General features: G+C 41.6%; 1 protein-coding gene and 1 pseudogene across 3 annotated transcripts in view; one reads left to right on the top strand and one right to left on the bottom strand.

Annotated features, from left to right (window-relative positions):
• Positions 1-23,121, top strand: part of LOC132126357 (tubulin polyglutamylase TTLL7-like) — a 126,816-nt gene that overhangs the window by 23,714 nt on the left and 79,981 nt on the right. For 2 of the 3 annotated variants that reach the window (XM_059537567.1, XM_059537565.1), the window contains exons 3-6: positions 12,165-12,299; positions 12,857-12,978; positions 21,288-21,355; positions 21,477-21,635. In XM_059537567.1, the coding sequence (XP_059393550.1) occupies positions 12,165-12,299; positions 12,857-12,978; positions 21,288-21,355; positions 21,477-21,635 (484 nt within the window). Of the gene's footprint in view, positions 1-12,164; positions 12,300-12,856; positions 12,979-16,902; positions 17,016-21,287; positions 21,356-21,476; positions 21,636-23,121 lie in introns of those variants that run through there. The other variant, XM_059537568.1, reaches the window with a different exon arrangement.
• LOC132126358 (cyclin-dependent kinase-like 1) lies at positions 15,865-17,283 on the bottom strand (annotated as a pseudogene).

Below are 23,121 nucleotides of genomic sequence, written 5' to 3'. Positions count from 1 at the left end.
CTGCTTAAAGGATGGGAGGACACTGTCAAGTTTGCAGCTATTAAAATCCCCTATAATAAACACCGGAGCCTCAGGGTATTTATTCAGCATAACAAGAACATTCTGGGCTGCTAGCTCAGCTGCCGCATTGGTATTAGCACCAGGAGGAATATAAACACAGCTGATAACTAGCGTGGAAAATTCCCAAGGGAGATAGTATGGACGAAGAGAAACAGTCAGCATTTCAATGTCAGGTGTGCAGACCCTATCATGGGTCTTGATGTTATTGCACCACTGGTTATTAACATAAACACAGACATTTCCACCCCTTTCGTTACCGAAATCACTCGTTCGGTCCGCCCAGATGATGGTGAAGTTATCCAACCTAACTTCTTCATCGGGAATGGAGTCCTTCAGCCACGTCTCGGACAGCGCGATGATGCAAGCCTCCCGAAAAGATTTTTCCCCTTGGCATCTAGCGTGTAAGATGTCCATCTTGTTCCGGAGAGATTGTACATTAGCCATCACCACTGAGGGAAGGGGGGGTTTAAAAGGACGCCTCCGAAGCCTGGCGCGTGCCCCTCCTCGCCTTCCTCGTTTCCTCGGCTTGGATAGGATGTCAGCTGGAATTACATCCAATGGTGTTAAGCCGTGAGTGGCAGAGCCTCGGAGAAAGAGGAGATCTTGACGGGAGTAAGTGATTTTGTTGCTGCTTTGCGTATCCAGGTGAAACGCTGCACCTCTGAGATCGCAAGTGATCAATAGAAAGATCACAATGATCCCTAGCATTTTTCTGACATAGATCATGTTATCCATGTTCTGGACTCACGCAGTACAAAACATAAAAGAACTTAAACAAAAGGATAAAACAAACAAAAACTTAAACATAGACAAGTGACTCAACGCGGAATGAAGGGTACAGACTGTGTTGTCACAGCAGAGCATGCGCCACCGGATCCCATTAATTAACATGCATGCAAACTCATGTAATTAAAAAAAAAAAGAAATTTTAGGATTTTTGGGGTGGAATCTGTGATGCTTTTTTCAGGATTTATTGATAAATATAAACTTATGAAGTGTTTATTCAAAATAGAAATCTTTTCTAACAATATAAGGCGTCTTTACTATTATCTTTTCTAACGATATATGTCATCTTTACTATTACTTATTATTAATTTAACACATCCTTTTTGAATATTTAAAAAAAAAAAAAAGTTTCATTCGCGATTAATCGCATTATTGTCCACGATTAATCGCAATTAATCACATTGTTATGCACAAAACTAACCATGCATTCAAAAGTAGTGTATTGTGCACTTTTTTTCATTTAAAAGCAGGCCTACTGCTGTATGAACAAAAGTGTAATAACATTTGGTTTGCATTACTTTAAACAAATAAGGTGCTTTTTACATGTTAGCAGCTTTTTACATGTTAGCAGTTAAAATATTTATTGTGTCCTAAATCTCAACTTATAACATCCATCGATCTTCTGCCGCTTATTTTGGGGCCGGGTCGCGGGGGCAGCAGTCTAAGCAGGGAGGCCCAGACTTCCCTCTCCCTAGACACTTCCTCCAGCTCTTCCGGGGGGATACCGAGGCATTCCCAGGCCAGCCGAGAGACATAGTCTCTCCAGTGTGTCCTTGGTCTTCCCCGGGGCCTCCTCCCGGTGGGACATGAGGCATCCAGAACAGATGCCTGAGCCCCCTCAGCTGGCTCGTCTCGATGTGGAGGAGCAGCGGCTCTACTTTGAGCTCCTCCGGAATGGCAGATCTCCTTACCCTATCTCTAAGGGAGCGCCCATCCACCCTGCGGAGAAAGCTCATTTCGGCCTCCTGTATCCGGGATCTTGTCCTTTCGCTCATGACCCACATGACCATAGGTGAGAGTAGGAATGTAGATTGACCAGTAAATCGAGAGCTTCTCCTTGCAGCTCAGCTCCTTCTTTACCACGACAGACAGGTACATTGCATTACTGCAGAAGCTGTACCTATCTGCCTGTCAATCTCCCGCTCCATCCTTTCCTCACTCGTGAACAAGACCCCAAGATACTTGAACTCCTCCACTTGAGGCAGGAGCTCTCCACCAACCTGAAGTGGACATGCCACCCTTTTCCAGCTGAGAACCATGGCCTCGGACTTGGAGGTGCTGATTCTCATCCCACACTCACACTCGGCTGCAAACCGTCCCAGTGCATGCTGAAGGTCCTGGCCAGATGAAGCCAACATGACAACATTATCTGCAAAAAGCTGAGACGAAATCATGTGGTCCCCAAACTGGACACCCTTCGGCCCCTGGCTGTGCCTAGAAATCCTGTCCATAAAAGTTATGAACAGGACTGGTGATAAAGGGCAGCCCTGCTGGAGTCCAACATGCACCGGGAACAAGTTTGACTGACTGCCGGCAATGCGAACCAAGCTCCTGCTCCGGTCATACAGGGACCGGACCATCCTCAACAGAGGGCCCCGTACCCCTTACTCCCGGGCAACCCCCCACAGGAGGCCATGAGGGACACAGTCAAATGCCTTCTCCAAATCCACAAAACACATGTGGACTGGCTGGTCCAGTGTTTCCCACGACCGGCATGAAAACCGCATTGTTCCTCCTGAATCCAAGGTTCGACTATCAGCCGAATTCTCCTCTCCAGTACCCTGGCATAGACTTTCCCAGGAAAGCTGAGGAGTGTGATCCCCCTGTAGTTGGAACACACCCTCCGGTCCCCTTTCTTGAAAAGAGGGACCACCACCCCAGTCTGCCATTCCAGAGGCACTGTCCCCAACCGCGATGCTGCAGAGACGTGTCAGCCAAGACAGCTCCACAACATTCAGGGACTTGAGGTACTCAGGGTGGATCTCATCCACCCATGGTGCCTTGCCACCAAGAAGCTTCTTAACTACCTTGGTGACTTCAGCTTGGGTGATGGACAAGTCCACCTCTGAGCCCTCAGCCTCTGCTTCCTCAACAGAAGGCATGTCGGTGGGATTGAGGAGATTCTCAAAGTATTCCTTCCACCGTCCGACGATATCCCTAGTTGAGGTCAACAGTTGCCCACCTCCACTGTAAACAGTGTTTGCAGGGCACTGCTTCCCCTTCCTGAGAGGCTGTACAGTTCTCTTCGAGGCCGACCGATAGTCTTTCTCCATGGCCTCACCAAACTCTTCCCAGACCCAAGTTTTTGCCTCCACAACCATCTGAGCTGCAGCTCGCTTGGCCTGCCAGTACCCACAGCTGCCTCAGGAGTCCTGCAAGCCAGCCAGGCCTGGTAGGACTCCTTCTTCAGTTTGACAGCATCCCTTACTTCCGTTGTCCACCACCGGGTTCGGGGATTGCCACCTCGACAGGCACCAGAGACCCTACGGCCACAGCTCTGAGTGGCCGCATTGACAATGGAGGCGGAGAACATGGTCCACTCTGACTCATTGTCTCCAGCCTCTGTCGGAATCTGGTCGAAACTCTGCCAAAGGAAGGGAATTGAAAATCTCTCTGACAGGGCCCCTCTCTTTACGTGACTGTCCAAGACATACTGCCGGAGGTCAGACGAAATGACCACCAAGTCAATCATTGGTCTCCGGCCTAGGGTGTCCTGGTGCCACGTGCACTGATGGACACCCTTATGCTTGAACATGGTGTTCCTTATGTACAAACTGTGACTTGCACAGAAGTCCAATAACAGAACACCACTCGGGTTCAGATCAGGGGGGGCATTCCTCCCAATCATGCCCCCTTATCTCCAGGGGTCACTGTCGCTGCCCACGTGAGCGTTGTAGTCCCCCAGTAGAATGATGGAGTCCCCTGTCTGATCTTTTTCCAGCACCCCTCCCAGAGACCCCAGGAAGTCTGGGTACTCTACACTTCCATTTGTCCCGTAAGCACAAACGACAGTGAGAGACCTATTCCCGACCTGAAAGTGCAGGGAAGCGACCCTTTCGTTCACCGGGGTAAACTCCAACACATCGCGACTGAGCTGGGGAGCTATGGGCAACCCCACACCAGCCCGCCGCCTCTCGCCGCGGGCAACTCCAGAGTAGTAGAGAGTCCAGCCTCTCTCAAGGGGGATGGTTCCAGAACCTATACTGTGCGTAGAGGTGAGCCCGACTATCTCCAGTCGGTACCTCTCAACCTCTCGCACAAGCTCAGGCTCCTTCCCCGCCAGTGAGGTGACATTTCACATCCCTAAGGTCAGTTTCTGTGTACAGAGATCAGGTCGTCGGGGCCCCTGCAACATAGCTCTTAGGATCTTTCGGGTACTCAAACCCCTCCACCACAATAAGGTTGCGGTTCAAGGAGGAGCTTAAAACATTAATGTAATTAACTTAAATATAAAACAAGCTATTTGTCACTGCCAGGCCATTAAAGTGTTTATAGAAAATATTTTATAGTTTGTTATAGAAAAACAAGTTATGCTCAGAGTCCAGAACCTCGATCATAACATTATAACAGAGACCTTCCTATTAGAGACCTGCACAATTGTGGGACCCATCTCAACATAGTGCGCGGAACAACACTTGATGGGCGGGTAGAGACTCGTGTGTCCGGGATGCAGGAGAATAATTAGGGTGTGCTCACAATAGGCAATCTTAACCGTGCCAGAGCACCTTTGATCCCCAAAGCCTGGTTTACTTGACTAGTGTAATAGTTTAGTGTAGCAGTCCCTGGCTTGGTTGGAAGAGGTGGACCAGAGTGCGGTTTAGTTATATATAGATCAGTGATTGTGAGCGCTAACCACGCCGGAGCACAGATTTTCTGATAAGTGCTGCATGATTGCGTGATTATTTCTGAGCGGCAAAAATGATAGACCTGTAAAGCAATATATAGTGAGAGGTTCGTTTGTTACCACCTCCCATATGACTCAAAATAATAAACCAGAAAGTTAACAAAACAATTCACTCCACTGTGTTGAGCAAGAGCGTTTCTCTGCTGTCTTCACATGCTATCGGAAACTTCCAACTTGCCCAGCCCTAATATATATATATATATATATATATATATATATATATATATATATATATATATATATATATATATACACATATATATATATATATATATATATATATATATATATATATATATTACGCAGCACAACTGTTTCCAAAATGGATAGTAAATAATAATTTTAGAATGGTTTCTGAAGAATCACGTTACACTAAAGATTGTAGACTGAGTAATGATGTAAAATTCAGCTTTGCATCACAAATATACATGGTTTTAAATTATATTAAACCAGAAAACCACTATTTTAAATTGTAATACCGGTATTACTGCACAATATTACTGTTCCCTTTAAGTTGGTTACTCTCTACGTCACGTTGGTGACTGTGACAGACGAGTTGGAATATCACTTTGAGAGACCAATCTACCTCGAGTGTAAACGAAATGAGCCAATGTACATTCACATGCAATTACTGCATCCAGCTGCAGCTGATCATAGCTTGAGAATAAAAAGGCAGCAGGTGCAATGCATACCAGCTTTTCACTTTGGAGCTGAGCGACAATATTGTTCTGCTCCATCCAAGTCTCTTCAGTGAGCTCAAGTTCAACGTGCTCTTAGTAGATTATGTTGTTGGCAGCATGGCGCTTCAGCAGTGGTCATTCCTGTGTCGAGTGGGTTGCGCACTTCAGGTTGCTGTTGTGCTGCAAGCGGCTTTCCCCTGTGTGCCTCAGCACTAAAAGAGCATTTCCCCAAAAGAGCAATTTCTTTAAAAGAGCTTACACAGGTTTTTCTTTTTAAAGACGAAGGATAGTCTTTTTAAAGATGCCTTTTCACCCATGCGTTTCTGGATGCGGTTGTTACCTGGCGCCGGGTGATGGTCACGATAGCTGCCTCACGTGTCTGGGCATTAAACACGCTGAGTTGGTGTTTGCGGATGATTCATGTTCCCATTGTGAGAAGATGACCCTGTCGAAGCTACGAGCCAGGCTCTGTTTCTTCCAGGGGGGTGGACCTCCGTTGCCTCTGCCATAATCTTGGCTGCCAGTTTTAGCATGGGTGGTTTGAGGATTACAGTGGTGGCAAACTCCTAAGGGAACCAACCTTCGGGGGCCCACCATTCCAGTTGAGAGGCCAATGGAATGGGCTGGGCCTTCTTCAAAGAGCATACCAGTGGTATACTGCTGGACTCCTCCCGACGACAGGATGTCGATTATTGCATCGGATAGAGAGCTCTCTGAGAAAGATTCGGCTGCGCTGCCGTCCTCTGGGATGGTGGCAATGCCTGAGTCAGATCCGGAGATAACAGCTATGTTTTCCCGGGCCACCAAGAAGATAGGACTCCAATGGAAACCTCCACTGCATCCCTAGCCTTCGAGGCTGGATGATTTGTAGGGTTTTACAGCCCTTACTTCATTGTACGCAAGAAAGGCAGTGGGTCACGACCAATCTTTGACCTGTGTGTTTGAACCAGGCCCTTCGTCGGTTACCAATCAATATGTTAATGCAGAAACGCATCTTTGGGTGCGTCCTTCCCCGAGACTGGTTTGCAGCAATCGACCTAAAGGATGCGTTCTTTCATGTGTCGATCCAACCATGCCACAGTCCATTTCAGCCATTTGCATTCAAAGGACGGGCATACCAGTACAAGGTCCTGCCCTGAGGAACGTGTAGGTCTCCAGGCATGGTGTGGTTTACACGGATCCCTCCACCACCAGCTGGGGGAACAAATACAATGGGCATGCAGTGTTGGCTGTATGAGCAGGCCCCTATCTGCACTGGCATATCAATTGCCTAGAGTTGTTAGCAGTGCACATTGCATTGAACTGTCTAAAAGCTCAAGCCTGGTTTCTCCCAAGGTTTTTTTCTCCATTCTGTCACAGATGGAGTTTTGGTTCCTTGCCGTTTTCACCTCTGGCTTGCTTAGTTGGGGACACTTAATTTCCAGTGATTTTGTCGACTTCATTGCACAAATACTATTTAAACTGAACTGAGCTGGATGATAACATAACTGAATTCAATGATGAACTGTGTTTTTGCATTATTGGCACACTATTGTTCTATTTAATGCTGTTCAGTTGCTTTGTCACAATCTGTATTGTTAAAAATGCTATATAAATAAAGGTAACCTGACTCATAGGGTGCTTGCGAGGCAAGTACGTGCTGGTCCGAATGGACAACACAGTGACCATTGTGTACGTCAATCGACAATGTGATCTGCGCTCTCGTCGCATGTCACAACTCGCCTGCCACCTCCTCCTTTGGAGTTGGGAGGTTCTGAGATCACTTCATGCCATTCACATTCCGGGCCTGCTCAACCATAAGGCCGACGAGCTGTATCAAGCTACGCCCCCAGGAGAGTGGCAACTTCATCCCCTGACGGTCCAGCTGATTTGGAGGCATTTCGGAGCCACTCAGGTACCTGTATGCCTCTCCAGAAACATCTCACTGACAGTTTTTCTACTCCCTGACTGAGGGAACACTCGGCATGGATGCACTTGCACACAGTTGGCCGCGGGGCCGAGGTCATCGAGAAGACCCCGGATATGGCCTATCAGGGTCGTGCTTTCCTTTTTGCAGGGAAGGCTGTCTCCCTCCACCCTTAAAGTGTCGCTGCGATTGCTGCTAACCATGACCCCGTGGAAGGGAAGTCGGTAGATAATCATGACATGGTCTTCAGGTTCCTTAGGGGGCCACAAGGTTAAAACCTCCCCGGCCCCCCTCCATACATTCTTGGGACCTGTCTTAAACTGTCTGAGTAGTGCTTAAAATGTTACAGCAGGGCCCATTTGAGCCTTTACACTCAGTCAAGCTAATGTTTCTTTCATTGAAAATTCTGCTTCTACTTGCACTGGCCTCCATCAAGAGGGTAGGGGAACTGCACGCATTTTTGGTCGACGATCTATGCCTAGAGTTTGGACCGGATGACTCCCAGGTAATCCTGAGGCCCCGACCTGGCTATGTGCCCAAGGTTCCCACTACTCCCTTCAGGGATCAGGTATCGAAAATGCAAGCGCTGCCACTGTAGGTGGTAGACCCAGCCCTAGCTTTGCTCTGTCCCATCCTAGTCTTGAGATGCTATGTAGACTGGACACAAAGCTTTAGGATCTCAGACCAGCTCTTTGTCTGTTACAGAGGCCGCCAAAAGGGGAAGGCCGTCTCTAAGCAAAAGATGGTCCACTGGATTGTGGATGCCATCACCCTGGCTTTTCAGGCACAGGGTGTGTCCTGCCCACTCAGGTTGCGATCTCACTCTAGTGTTGCATCCTCTTTGGCACTGGCTCGTGGTGTCTCGCTGACAGATATTTGTAGAACTGTGGGCTGGGTGACCCCCAAATTGTTCTCACCTCAAACAGACAGTGGCACTGAGTGGCCCAGTTAGTGTCAGATTGTTAAAACTATTGTAGACCCTGTCAAGCTTATCTATCCCTTCGGCAGCCAGATGTGGCAGAACGTCCAGCACCAGGCCTTCACTCAATGAATCCTTGACAACTGGTAGAATGCTGGGTTCCATATATAAGATGTAAGTGGATTTCAGATGTGTAATGTCCACAGTATAGCCTCAAAGCCCGTGTTTCCCCAGATTTCTGGCATTTCCAAGAGGGTTACAATCACCTCCAATTTTTCATATGCACCTAAACAGATGTTCATATGTGTATTTGCATCCCTGTTCCAAGTGAAACGAGAAAAAGATTCAACGATGAATGGTCTTCTTGCAAGTCCTGGCCTACACCAAAAAGAGGCTCAGGTGGCTCGCAAAGGACACTTAGGATCACTAGGTGGGACCATTAACCCTTAGATAGGCCTGTGCAAAAAAAGGCTTAGTTTCTGGCTTGTATATTGAGTTATATGGAGTATAACAGCAAATTGTAGTGTTTGTGTGTGTGTGATATTCTTGATTGTTGGTGGTTTTCCCTGTTGGGAAGAGGTAACATTTGTTTTTTGTTTTTTACAGTTGATCACTAGGTGGGACCATTAACCCTTTAGATAGGCCTGTGCAAAAAAAGGCTTAGTTTCTGGCTTGTATATGAAGCTATATGGAGTATAACAGCATATTATATTGTGTGTGTCTGTAAAAATAACAAATTTTACCTCTTCCTAAAAGGGAAAACCACAAACAATCAAGAATGCATGATTTTATGGTGTCATGGCTTTGCAATCAAAAAATGTCCTTATAATGGAAGTCAATGGGGCAAAAACAGCCACCAACAACAAATGAGGGAGAAAAAATAAAAATTTAATGCGGCACAAAAACTAACAATGCATCAAAGCCAATCTTGTTACTAATCTTTGACATGCCCAAGACTGTGATAAAAGGTAAAAAAAAAATTATTTTGAAAATATGTAATTTTGTGTGTTTTTTTTCCCAAATCAGTGACATCATTTATGAACTTGGTAATTAAAGAGTTAAAATCTTGGATTTTTTTTTAAACATTTGGTAGTTTTGATCAGGACTGAGGTTGATTAATAGATTTATGCAAAAAAATTTGAAAAAAATATTTATCTGATACATTTTTACAGCAGTTTAATTTAGTGGATGTTTTCGTCCACGAACATAACGAAAGGGTAGTGAATTTGCCCACAGTGTATCATTGAGTTTTTGACAAATTTCAAAGAATTTTCCCAAAATATGGGTCAAAATAAGATTTGTCACCAAAAATCATTCCATTAGCACAAACACAGAGAAAGTTGTGGCCAAAATAAGACTCAACTTTACCATCTAGTGGACAAAAACGTCCCCAACAATGCATAAGGGTTAAATAAATTCAATGCGCACAGACTGTAGTAAATGTAGAAGTAGTTTAAGTCTTTGGTTCTTTTAATTGTGATGATTTTGGCTCACATTTAACAAAAAACCACCAATTCACTATCTCAACAAAATTAGATTACAAAATAAGATCAATAAAAAAAAAATAGTATGTTAATTTACTCTAAATGTACTCAATACTTGGTAGGGGCTCCTTTTGCTTTAATAACTGCCTCAATTCGGCATGGCATGGAGGTGATCAGTTTGTGGCACTGCTGAGGTGTTTTTTTGGTCTCTTTGTTTCTAATTTTCCTCTTGACAATACCCTATAGATTCTCTGTGTGGTTCAGGTCTGGTGAGTTTGCTGGCCAGTCAAGCACACCGACACCATGGTCATTCAACCAACTTTTGGTGCTTTTGGCAGTGTGGGCAGGTGCCAAATCCTGCTGGAAAATTAAATCAGCATCTTCAAAAAGTTGGTCAGAAGAAGGAAGCATGAAGTGCTCCAAAATTTATTGGTAAACGTGTGCAGTGACTTTGGTTTTCAAAAAACACAATGGACCAACACCAGCAGATGACATTGCACCCCAAATCATCACAGACTGTGAAAACTTAACACTGGATTTCAAGCAACTTGGGCTATGAGCTTCTCCACCCTTCCTCCAGACTCTAGGACCTTGCTTTCCAAATGAAATACAAAACTTGCTCTCATTTGAAAAGAGGACTTTGGACCACTGGGCAACTGTCCAGTTCTTCCTCTCCTTAGCTCAGGTAGAACGTCTCTGACTTTGTCTGCGGTTCAGCAAATTACTTCACATGTCTGTGTGTGGTGGCTCTTGATGCCTTGACCCCAGCCTCAGTCCATTCCTTGTGAAGTTCACTCAAATTCTTGAATCGATTTTGCTTGACAATCCTCATAAGGCTGCGGTTCTCTCAGTTGGTTGTGCTTCCACACTTTTTCATTCCACTCAACTTTCTGTTAACATGCTTGGATACAGCACTCTGTGAACAGCCAGCTTCTTTGGCAATGAAAGTTTGTGGCTTACCCTTCCTGTGAAGGGTTTCAATGATTGTCTTCTGGACAACTGTCAGATCAGCAGTCTTCCCCATGATTGTGTAGCCTAGTGAACCAAACCAAAGTCCTTTTAGGCAAGTCGTGCCACGCGGCCGCCATCTTGGCAACGCCTCCGGGCAGCTATTTGAGACTAACAAGACCAGGCTCCTATATAAATGAATGGGCATAGAGTCAGAACTGCACTTTCAATGGTCACCGGGACATAAAAACTGCATGTATAGAAACAGCAGTAAAATATGATAAAAATCGGTGAAAATGTTTGATGACTTTGCCCCAAAATAAGGTTTAAAACGCCATTTTCCCCACAGGTTTTACTTTTACTACGCATGTGCAAGGGTTCCTGAACTGTGTGCATACATCAGTGGAACCAGACGATAGGCTTAAATGTTTCCCGGCTTGACTCATAAAAGCAGATGATTGGCTTTCCAGCAGGAGGGGAGGGACATGTGCATACAACCGCCATCTTTGCCGTTACGGGTTTTCCTTATATAGTTGTATTGAGGATTGTGGAAGTGGCATGTCTTATAAATTGTCTCTGACCAAACTGAGAGACCATTTTGAAGGCTCAGGAAACCTTTGCAGGTGTTTTCAGTTGAATAGCTGATATATCACCATATTCTAATTTGTTGAGAACTGGTGGGTTTTTGTTAAATGTGAGCCAAAATCATCACAATTAAAAGAACCAAAGACTTAAACTACTTTAGACTGTGTACATTGGATTTATTTAATACAAAATTTCACAGTTTGAGTTGAATTACTGAAATAAATGAACTTTTCCATGACATTCTAATTTATTGAGATGCACGTGTATATGTAGTCTTTGAGCTTTAATGCAGCAGGTGTGGGTTCAGAGAAAATGGAGGGAAATCCCCCTCTTAGGTGACTAGAGTGGATTGTGTGTGGGGGATGGTCATGTTTAGACCTCTGTTTTATTATTATCTCACATAAATGTTTGTTCAGTCAGTGTATTTGATTTTACAATGGCGATTTTAAATATGCCTATAGTATAGCATAATTTAGTTGCCAAGTATATTACACGCAGCACAATTAAGTTTTAAACATAATCTTTTGTAATATTCATGTAATTTACATGAACGTTACCAAGATGGACATTTTGATGTTTTGTGTGTAATTTTTGATTTAAGAAATGTTCTGTTCATGTTATGGGGGAAAGCACAGTGCATGTAGGGGGAGTGGCCTCAATAGCCCTGCAGTAAGCAGTGTGCTGTGTGCATCTGGTTGTTTTAACCAATATTATGCTACAAGATTTTTTCTCAACTACATTTTAGTGTCCAGTTCCTGCAATTTTTCAAATTTCCAGTTTATTCCCATTAATTCTCATATATATGCCTGTTAATTCCCATGGAATTTTCTAGTCTTGAAAATCGACAGAATTTTACAACCATAGTTATAAAATATTTCTAAATATTCCATAGACGATCAAGGAACGTCCCCCATGAACATGCAACCAACACTGTCCAATCAGAATGGAGTAAAAAGGAAGGTCCACACGAAGAAGAAGAAGAAGGGTTTCATCACAGCCAACGTTGCTGGAACAAAATATGAGATTGGTAGGAAAACATTCTATTATTTATGTAAAAATTGATGATTCATACAGAACACATACAGATGAAAGGAAGAAACAAAACTTTTTTTGAAACAAGATTTTGAAACCCTCCCATATTTTAATTTAGTGTAAGTGTAATGCTTTAGAGTAATTCTCTTAATTAACAATCATATAGTTATTTAACAGGCATGGGACGTTTTTAAGCTTTGGGTTAACTGGATTCCTGTTTAAGCCACACTGATTTAGTTTTATCCAGTAATGCTGATGTTTATGAAAAATCATGATCATAACATTACCAGTTGCCACAACTCTGTAATGTTTCTTGGAAAGACAATGTAATGCAGACATAATTTTCTTAAAGCATTTGGGTTGAAGCAAAAGCATAAGTCAAGCATAATTATTGTTAACGTATGAGTTTTTATTTCAAGAAAAGAATGAGGATTTCTGTTGTTAAATTCTACTGATGAAGTCAGGTACTTGTGTTCATTCAGTCATGGAAACAGATATATTATCCAGTATTGTCAATGTATATTAAAGGAAACTAATTTGATTCATTTGCAGTTCGTATTGTCATTGAGGAGATGATCTTTCATAAAGCCAGAGATGATGATGAGACAGCCAATCTCATCTGGAACGACTCTTCTGTGCAACATGAGAAAATCGCTGAGCTGAGGAACTATCAGGTATTGTGGTCTTCCTTTCATTTCAAAGAAAGAAAGAAAGTAAAAAGTTAAAAACAAATACGTTGCTAAAGTCTCCTTTTATTTCCCATGGCTTTAAGAGCTGTGAACTTTACCATGGCTTAAACTCATTTTCCTAAGACCTTTTACAGAAATTTGTGGTTTAATCAACATAAGTCACGTAATGTACTGTATACAACCTTCATGGCTAAAGTACGTACAGTAATAAACCGTCAACTGAGGTCACCTGAGATTTGAAACAAAGTCCTTTTAAGGGAAATCAGTTCAATCACCGTTTTAAGTGTGTGTAATGATCTACAACAAAAATAGAGAGATTGTTTGTGATAATTCAGCAAATGTTTACTTTATACAATAATAATTTCTTGCTAAAAATTAAATCAGCTGTTCAAAAACAAATACAGTATGTACACACAAACTTAACACCAAACGCAGCTTTCAGATGCCTTTTTTTAGCTCAGCTGTCATAGAATTGAACAGACTGGGTCTGTTGATGCCAAACTCTGTTTATGTACATACATATACTAACATCAGATTCAAAGCAGTCTGATGTTAGCATGTTGCCAAGCTTACAGCACTCCACTCAAATAATGTCTTATGCACATCAAACTAAAATATTGGGTAATTGTTTTTAATTTAAAGACGTGTAAGTTTACCAAATCAGTAATTCTCTCAAATTGTCTCTCACATAAGGCGCATTTTCCATTAGCTTTCAAATTGCGCAAATTCTGCAAATCCATAGCAAAATCTGCTATGCTGATGACACTCAACTCTACCTCTTATTGATCCTATGGTAGCTATTCGCATCTCAGCTTGTCTAACAGACATTTCTTCCTGGATGATGGACCATCATCTTCAACTCAACCTTGCCAAGACAGAACTGCTTGTGATTCCAGCAAACCCATCGTTTCATCACAATTTCACCATCAAGTTAGGCACATCAACCATAACTCCTTCAAAAACAGCTAGAAGCCTTGGAGTTATGATTGATGATCAGCTGACCTTCTCAGATCACATTGCTAAAACTGTCCGATCCTGCAGATTTGCTTTATTCAACATCAAGAAGATCAAGCCCTTTCTTTCGGAACATGCTGCACAACTCCTTGTTCAAGCTCTTGTTCTGTCCAGGCTGGACTATTGCAATGCCCTCTTGGCATGTCTTCCAGCCAATTCCATCAAACCATTACAATTAATTCAGAACGCGGCAGCAAGATTCATTTTTAATGAGCCAAAAAGAATACACGTCACACCTCTGTTTATCAATTAGCACTGGCTTCCAATAGCTGCTCGCATAAAATTCAAGGCATTAATGTTTGCCTACAAAACTACCACTGGCTCTGCACCCATTTACCTAAATTTGTTACTTCAGACTTATGTGCCCTCTAAAAGCTTGCGTTCTGCAAGTGAATGTCGCTTGATTGTGCCATCCCAAAGAAGCACAAAGTCACTTTTACGGACTTTTAAATTAAATGTTCCCTCCTGGTGGAATGACCTCCCCAACTCAATCTGAGCAGCTGAGTCCTTAGCCATCTTCAAGAATCGGCTTAAAACCCATCTCTTCCATCTTTATTTGACCCTCTAACTTTAACACTCACTATTCTAATTCTATTCTTAAAATAAAATCTATATACCTTTCTAATCTTTTTGTATTCTATTTTCTTTTCATTTATTATGCAATTGTATGTGTGTGTGTGTGTGTATGTGTAAAGACCTCTAACACTAGCTTGCTCTATTGTTTTTTTTTAATTCTATCTGTTTTCTTTTTATTTAATATATTATTTAAAATCCCATGCTACGTGTACTGTGTTAACCTAACTGAGACTTGTTATAGCACTTATATCATTGCTCTTTTTGTTGTTTTTGCTTGCTTCCACTGTCCTCATCTGTAAGTCGCTTTTTGGATAAAAGCGTATACTAAATGAATAAATGTAAATGTAATGTAATGTAAATTGAAATTGCGAATTGAAAATACGCTTAATGGAAATGCATCTGTAGCATTTGGACCAATCAGACACACAACTATTTGTTTTATTTAACAAATAATATCTAACACCCCCTCATCTAACCAAAGGGTCTATGGATCCTTCCCCCGAAATGCAACTATCACCTCAAAAAAAGGCAGTACAGGCCTCTGGTTCCATAGCAACCACAGGCACACTGTCTGACAATGCTAGTTTATGGCTCCCAAGAATGTGGCAGTCTGAACAACCAGGAGCTGACCAGCACCATCATCTCCATGGCCCACCTCTCAAGGGCCTTAGACAGGTGGTAAATGAACTAAACTTGCAAGTCACAGAGTTCTACAGGGAACCGACATCTGCTTAATGAGAGAAAGCACAGAACAGATGCAAGGAACCTTACAGAATGGTGCAACAGAAGGAAATCACCAGTCTTCAGGAGGCTTTATTAACAGCTGTTGGACACCAAGCGCAGCTGGAAAAATCCATCAGACAGGACTTGGAAAGAGAACTATTTCACACAAAGTCACTGTTAAAAACCGCGCATGTGGAACGTAATGAGAGAGACACCAGAGCTGAGGCCTTAGAAGGCCATCTGCATGCAGCCAGAGCTTGACATGGTTCAGAGAGAACTGAAACAGTCCTACAGACTGTGCATGGACTCAAATAAAAGGCACCCTGGTGCACGTCACACAACCAGCAGTTCAAATCCCCTATTTATATAGTGCTTTATTGTGTATTGCTGTACACCCAAAGCACTTTACAATCATGTTGGGGGGTGGGGGGTGGGGTATGGGTGATAACTGTTTAAAAAATACAGGGTTATTTCCAGGCCCACACAGAAAGAGCATTTCAAACAAGTTCTACACATCCCCAAACACTTATTAAATATTTTGGCTAATTTAATCATGCTTTCAGCAAAATCCATACTGCAAAATTCCAGTCTTTTATCTACAGAAAATCTGAAATAATTTTTGTAGATTTTTTTTCTGGGTCTGGTTATGTCTATAGAATTGATTTTAGTCACATATACACACTTCAAACATCATTAGGGTTTATAATTAAGTAAAACATCTGGATCTAATAGAGGTTAAAAAGAAACCTGTCCCACAGAGCAAACTCTTCTATAGCACCGAAGTCAGTTTCTAATCAAACTATCAAGCACAGTACAGCATTTGGTTTTAATGCTATTATTATTGCTGTTGTCATTTTACATATTACACAAATGCCTCTGTGAGTCTTTGCTTTGGCAGTGTGACATCATCGTTCTACAGGCAGAGCAGAGCCCTTTGTCTATAACACACACACACCAGCTGGGAGGTGATTGGTAGGCTCTTGGGTTCCTGATGAGTCGACGTCCGTCATATGTTGGGTAGATGATAGGTCAATTTGAGCAGGTTGTTTTAGTATTTTCTGTTTTTCACGGCTGTGAGACAGTACTGCTGGCCAACTGAGGAACATACCCAGGAGGCAGGTTTTGCGTGCTTGCGGTAAAGTTCACGTGTCATACTCTCGCTGTCTTCTATTAGACTGTCAAAGTATGGAAGTTCCAGTAACTGCTCACGGGACAACCTCTTAGCCGGGTCCATCCGCAGATAACCCTTCATGAGGCTCAGTGCCTGGTACAAGATATTTGGGTACTTCAGTTCAAGAGGCTCCATTTCCTGTGGTTCAGTGACACAAACTCTGCTGAAGAACTGGTTAGTGCTGAACACCTGCTGGTTTCGAGGAATCAACTCACACAGAGCTTTCCTGATTAGATACAGCTGGTCTTCATCGGATTTGTCCGGCCATAAAGGGGCACAGGAGAGCAGCTCTGCAAACACACAACCTACTGCCCAGAGGATCCTGGCAAAGCCAAAGTCATAGAAGTTTGATTACCTGTTGTTTGGTGATGAGAATATTTTCAGGCTTCACATCTCTGTGGATACAATTTTGTTTGTGACAGAAGTTCACAGCATGAAGTGTTTGCCAGATGATGCTTTTAACCATGTCCTCTGGAACGCCTCTTGTGTATCTGTCCAGCTCATTTAGGACGGTGTGGTCGCAGTACTCAAACACCAGGTACAGTTTTCTCTTTCTTCTGAACACCTCGATCAGATTCACCAGGTTTGGAAGTTTCAGTTGCTTCAGCATGTGGATTTCTCTGAGCACTATTTTCTTAATGATGGGATCATCCTCAGACTCCACAAACTACTTGATGGCAACGATCTGTCTGGTGTCTTTATTCCTGCACTTGAACACGATGCCATAAGAGCCTTCCCCGATCTTACTGATTTTCTCATAGTTCTCCATCACTTCCAATGTCTCATCCAAATATTTGCATTATTATAAAAAATTTTAAGTAAACACAAAAAGCAACTTCCTGAAATCAAAATTTGTCAGATATCTGGAGCTGTGTGTTGTCGTGTGAATTTGATGGACAGATAGAGCCATGTGTCCATGCAGGATACACAAGGACAGCTGGACACTCCTACCTCTGAGTTACAGGAGCTGCTGACACTAGCAAAAGAGCTCCTTGAACCAAACTCGACTGAGGAGAACTTGGAAGGACATCCTTAGGATCATCTGATTTCTAGTGACATTAGAGCAAATCAGAGGGCTAACAACGACCTTCTGCCCTCCAGCCATCATCACTAGGTCAGTCTGAAACTCTTTACACACATCAAAATCTCCAAAACAATTCACTGCGCCCACCCGGAAGCCTCCTGCACTCTCACCAATGAGAGTCCAACCCAGCTGTTCCAAAACGCAGGTACCACAGATAGTCTACTGGGTAACAACATCAACAACCATCTGACCCGGACCAACTCACTTCAGGACGACAGGTGACACAGCCTTAACACCTGCTGCATAGGCTCGAGGACCCACACCTTGCTACAGCCTAAATCACCACAGCGCACCACCTGACAGCATCCACCATGGCACCACAACCACTCCTGGAGGCACCAACAACCAGAGAGCCACCACTGTCTCCCAGCTGTGAGCAGCAGGTGCATGTCCGATTGTTCTGCACCTTTGATGTCGCTCGCTTTTCTCTATTAGATGGACAACAACATTTGAAACCGAGGGGTTTATGTAGCATTTGGACCAATCAGACACATAACTATTTGTTATATTTAACAAATAATATCTAAGGCCCCCTCATCTAACCAAAGGGTCTATGGATCCTTACCCCGAAATGCAACTATCACCTCAAAAAAAAAAAAGCCAGAACAGGCCTCTGGTTCCATAGCAACCAAAGGCACACTATGATAATGCTAGTTTATGGGTCTCAGGAATGTGGCAAAGCAACTCTTAACTCAAGTCTCTCAAAAACAGACACATAATGCCCATAAAAAGGGACTCTTCTCTGATAAGTTCATAAAAAACCTCTCTTTGAATGAACACACATATCCTTGAGGTCATTGTGTATATTATTGCTGTTCTTGTATATTGTTTGTTGTATTTGACTGTTTTATGCATGCTTATGATAGAACCACTCGTTTATGTAATCTTACCTATGTGTAATCTTACCATGTTTAGTATTTATGAATTTGTCTTCTGATGAACTAAACAAGAGTGTATATTATTGTTTATACCTATGCAGCATATTAGTGTTCTAAGAACCTTTAGTAATTTTTGCATTACCCCCCCCACTCGAGTTCAAACTGCCATGCTCATACTCTAAGAGTCGTAAAACTCCCCAGTATTTCCAAACTCCCGCTTGGAATTTCAGCCTTTCTCATTGGACAAGCCCATCCTGAGAGGTGTAAACCATCTCAGACTTTCAAAAGGCTCACACACAGACACGCCTGTGATTTCTTTTCGTTCTGCTGAGACTATGTGAGCTAGAACACTTCTGCAACCCTCTAAGTCTGTGCCAGGCCTCGTGCCTTGACTCTCCAATCACCAAATATCTTAGGATCTCAGCTGACGCCTCTCGTAGCTCTTTTTAACTTTCCACTGGGAAAAAAAACTCCCAATCACCCTTCGAGTCAGGACGTCTTTTGGAATTCATCACTCTTCAAAACCGGAAGAACGTGATCGCGACTCCTACACTACTTAACCTCCAAACCATCAAGAATTTGCATCCAGATGCTCGTTCCAGGCATTGCAAAAATGCAAGTATTGTACATTTAACTAAACTGAACAGAGGTTTACTATAAGCTATAGACCCCATTATAACCCTTACGAAAGGAAAATATATTTACCAATATATTTCTTAAAATATATTGTGATACATTGTAATATATTATTTTCCCTTTTTATTTTCTAATATATTATATATTTGAATACTTTTAATAATATATTAATGATACATATATTATATAATATATTGCAAAATCTACAAATGATTGCCGCTTTCAATATATTGCAATATATTGGAAAAAATAAATATATATAAGAATATATGCCTAATATATTACATGATATTTTCCAATATACTGCAATATATTTTTGTTTCATAAGGGAAACGGCGCTGATGGATTTACACAGGTGGTTAACTGACTTTTTTCCTAGCTTCATTCTCTGGTTTTCCTGATGTTATCGTCCATCAAATCTCATTTGCCCCTTCCCCTGTATGAGTGATTGTATGTTTGTTTGTTTGTGTGTTAGACTAGTTTGTGTTAGTGTTTAGTTAATAAAACTCTAGTGCACAAGAAATTTCTGATTCTGCCTTACAAATCAATGTACCTTTATGATTCCGATTTTGCTACATGCTCTTATGCATTAATACTCTATGAAAGTATTTTCTGTGGCCACGGAAATATCCTTTCTTAGAGTTCATATGAAATTATGCTAAATGTTCCCTGGACGAACAGATTAGTTGATGGCAATTTAATACTGCTACAGTTACTACTGGCAGCTCATATAAATAATTGTAATTATTATATACATTTCCGTTTTGATCTTAAATTTACTAAATCAATTTCACAAATACGTCCATATATCACAAAAATTGTGTGCTTGCATGAGGTGGTTTTTCAGGCAATACAAAAAAGGAATAATTTGCAAAACTGCAATGGAAACGTTTCTGAAGCGGCTCACTCCTCCTTCGAATAAATATAGCCAAAATACCACCAAAATCCATTGCCATGAATTATTGCGAATTAAAGCTTACGTTTTAGTCGCATAACACTGGTTAATGGAAACGCCATCATTTCACAATACTTTTTTTATCGACATTTACAAAATATCGTCAAAGTTTTATGCAAATCTGTAATGGAAATGTGCCTGTAGTCTGCTATCTTTGCCTTGTTTGTGAAGGATATACACCATTCTTTCTTAAAATTGCTCTAAAACAGTATATTCCAGGAGGAAGCTTAGTGTTTGAATTGACACAAATGCTAAATATTAAAACAGTCAAACAAACAACACAACATACACGGCAAATACTTAATTAAGATGGCTACCTTTCAAAAACTGTAATAATTTAATTGACCTCATTAAATTACATGTTTAAACAATGTTATTAATATCAGATATTTCAGCATCAGAGCCAGTCTGTTGTATTTGCAGCAGCATGACCATACTTCACATTTTCTCCATTTATTTTCAGAATTTGATAGGGAATGAGTAAAAGGATGAGTAAAAGATTAAAGTAAACTCTAAATTCACATTGGCAAAAAACATTTTTACCAAGATATCAATCTGTCTTTTATGTTTGAAACAAATAACATTTACATTCAGTATAACACTGTGTTTGGGCATGCTTTCATAAAGCAACTCTGCATGTTGGACTAATATTTCCTGTCACGTATCACAATATTACTGTACAGCTGCAAATAAAAAAATGCCCCAAACAATTGGCTTAGATGCTTTGCTTCATATAACACTTTTCATAAAGTTGTGTTTTTTAACTTTTATTTTTGGAAAAGCATGCTGTGCTTTCACACCTACTAAAATGTTTGTTTTATATTTTTTCTTTTCTTGCTTTCCTGTGATTGGCTCGGCTGCCAAGTTACAGGTCATATGAGTCAAATTAATGGCCCTGTTCAGCCTCATTTGCTCAAAGAATACAGAAAACTCTCCACCCCCTCTCTTCCTCTTTGAATTCAAAGCAATTCATTCATCTGTCAGTACCTACAACTACATGGGTACTGATGCAGAACCAATTACCTTGGCCCTTAGAGTCAAAATTGATCGTCTTTTTTAGTTTTAAATTAAAAACAATGTGGGGAACTAAATAGGGGTTAAGAAAGGTCTGACAATTACCTTTTGTTTTGAGTCTGTAATTGGACATAAATGTCAAAATATTATAGTCTCAGTTCAAGACTTGGGGTCTAATGTTGTGTTTTTCCTTTCAAAGGTGAATAACCGAGTGCCCTCTAACAGTGTGATTATTTTCCTCAGAGGATAAACCATTTTCCAGGAATGGGTGAGATCTGTCGGAAAGACTGCTTGGCGAGGAACATGTCCAAGTGAGTTTGAAAATATGATACCATATTAGATACGTGACTGATTACAGCCGTCCTCCAGCCAAGAAAAGTTGACTTAAGCTCTTTGTTTTCATTAATTTTAATATCCTCTTTCTTTCCTTAGAATGATTAAAAGTCAGCCTCAGGAATATAGCTTCATCCCCAAAACCTGGATCTTCCCAGCCGAATGCACGCAGTTCCAGAATTATGTTAAAGAGTTGAAACGAAAACGCAAGCAGAAAACGTTCATCGTTAAGCCTGCCAATGGAGCCATGGGCCATGGGTAAGTTACAGCAGAATGAAAACTGCGCATCCTGTTTTACTGTGTTGTTCTGGAATATTTCTCAAAATAGAGGTTATTTGTCATTTTCCCGTGGGCAGTATACTGCTACAAAAGTGGCATAGATTTCCCAGTAAAATGTTGCTATTTCAAAATGTTCTATGCCTGACAGATCAGACGTCATTCATTCATTGCTGAAAGTAGGACAGGAGCTGCATGGAGTTCCAGCCATTTGTGTGTTTGGATGCAATTTGAGCTTTGGTTGCTCTGACATCATTTAACTTTTGCAGTTATACTTACTGTATGTAAGGTGATATTTAACACTAAAATTTATTCTTTAATCTATTTTTGTAAAATGTTCGATTATAAATAATTGACTCTGGAATAACTGTTTATAATCTTATAAGCAGAGGCTAATGGAAAAGTTGGTTAAGGCAAGTCATTTCAGTTGGTGGCCATCTTTGAAACCCCTCTCTTGATCCAGTTTGATGAATTAGCACTGGGGTTGAGATTGGTTGATAGGAGTATCATTCCATGTCTTGCTCATGTATGTAATATTATGCCACCCACAAGCACCAATTCTTAATGTAAATTTGAAACGAAACTGTAGCCTTAATAATAACCCTAACACCAACCCTTTATTTTAATGCTTAAACCTTATACCTAAGCTGAAGGTATACAGCAGCAGATGGGGCATTAGTTTTATTTATGACTGCCTTTTATCTGTTCATAAATTAATATTTCTATGGTCATATGCTACGGCAAGCCGGCACTTATTAAAATGAGAAGTCATCAAAGGTTGAGTTATTGTGCCACATTTAACAAGTGAAAGAAGATCGTCTGCTAGGCTGGAGATTAAATTTGAAAAAGCATAGCGTGACGCAGGAAATTAAGTTATATCTTCCTACATAATTTATTTTTCAGGCCGAAAACTAAATGAATATTGTTTGTGTCTAAGCAGAGGCTTGTTAAAAACTGTGGAGGGCTAAAAGACGAGATCCCCACTGGTGCCAAATTAACCACAGCCAAAGTGGGTTTTGATTACCTGCCATCAGCCCTCATCAATCATGTCATGCAATTCAAACAACCCCATTATCCTCTACAACATAACACAACACAAGCTACTGGACGCTAAATACACACCTGAGCCAGCGGATGCCAAGCACAGGACTAGAGACTGTGTGCCAGTACGGTGGAGATAAGGAAGATTGGTTGGTGTGCTGCTTTTGGCTGAGCACCAAATTCACGTACTCTGAACTCCCTTCACAATAGCAAAAGCAATTAATATTTAATATTTAATTCTAAATTAAATGTTCATATATTAAACAAAACACCTGTTAGCGATAGATGTGGCATTTCTTATGGAAAACAGAATGCATTTGAAGTGTAATAAATCCTGGAAACCCTCAAGAGCCACTTATTAATGCTAGTAGGAAGGAGACTCAATCGCGGTAAATCATTTTTAATTGTTTTAATTGAGCATATGGAG

The sequence above is a fragment of the Carassius carassius genome, chromosome 44 (assembly GCF_963082965.1).
Source record: "Carassius carassius chromosome 44, fCarCar2.1, whole genome shotgun sequence".
In the NCBI taxonomy this organism is placed as follows: domain Eukaryota; kingdom Metazoa; phylum Chordata; class Actinopteri; order Cypriniformes; family Cyprinidae; genus Carassius; species Carassius carassius.
The sequence above is the reverse complement of the archived record's forward strand: the minus strand, read 5'-3'. Positions and strand labels throughout refer to the sequence as shown.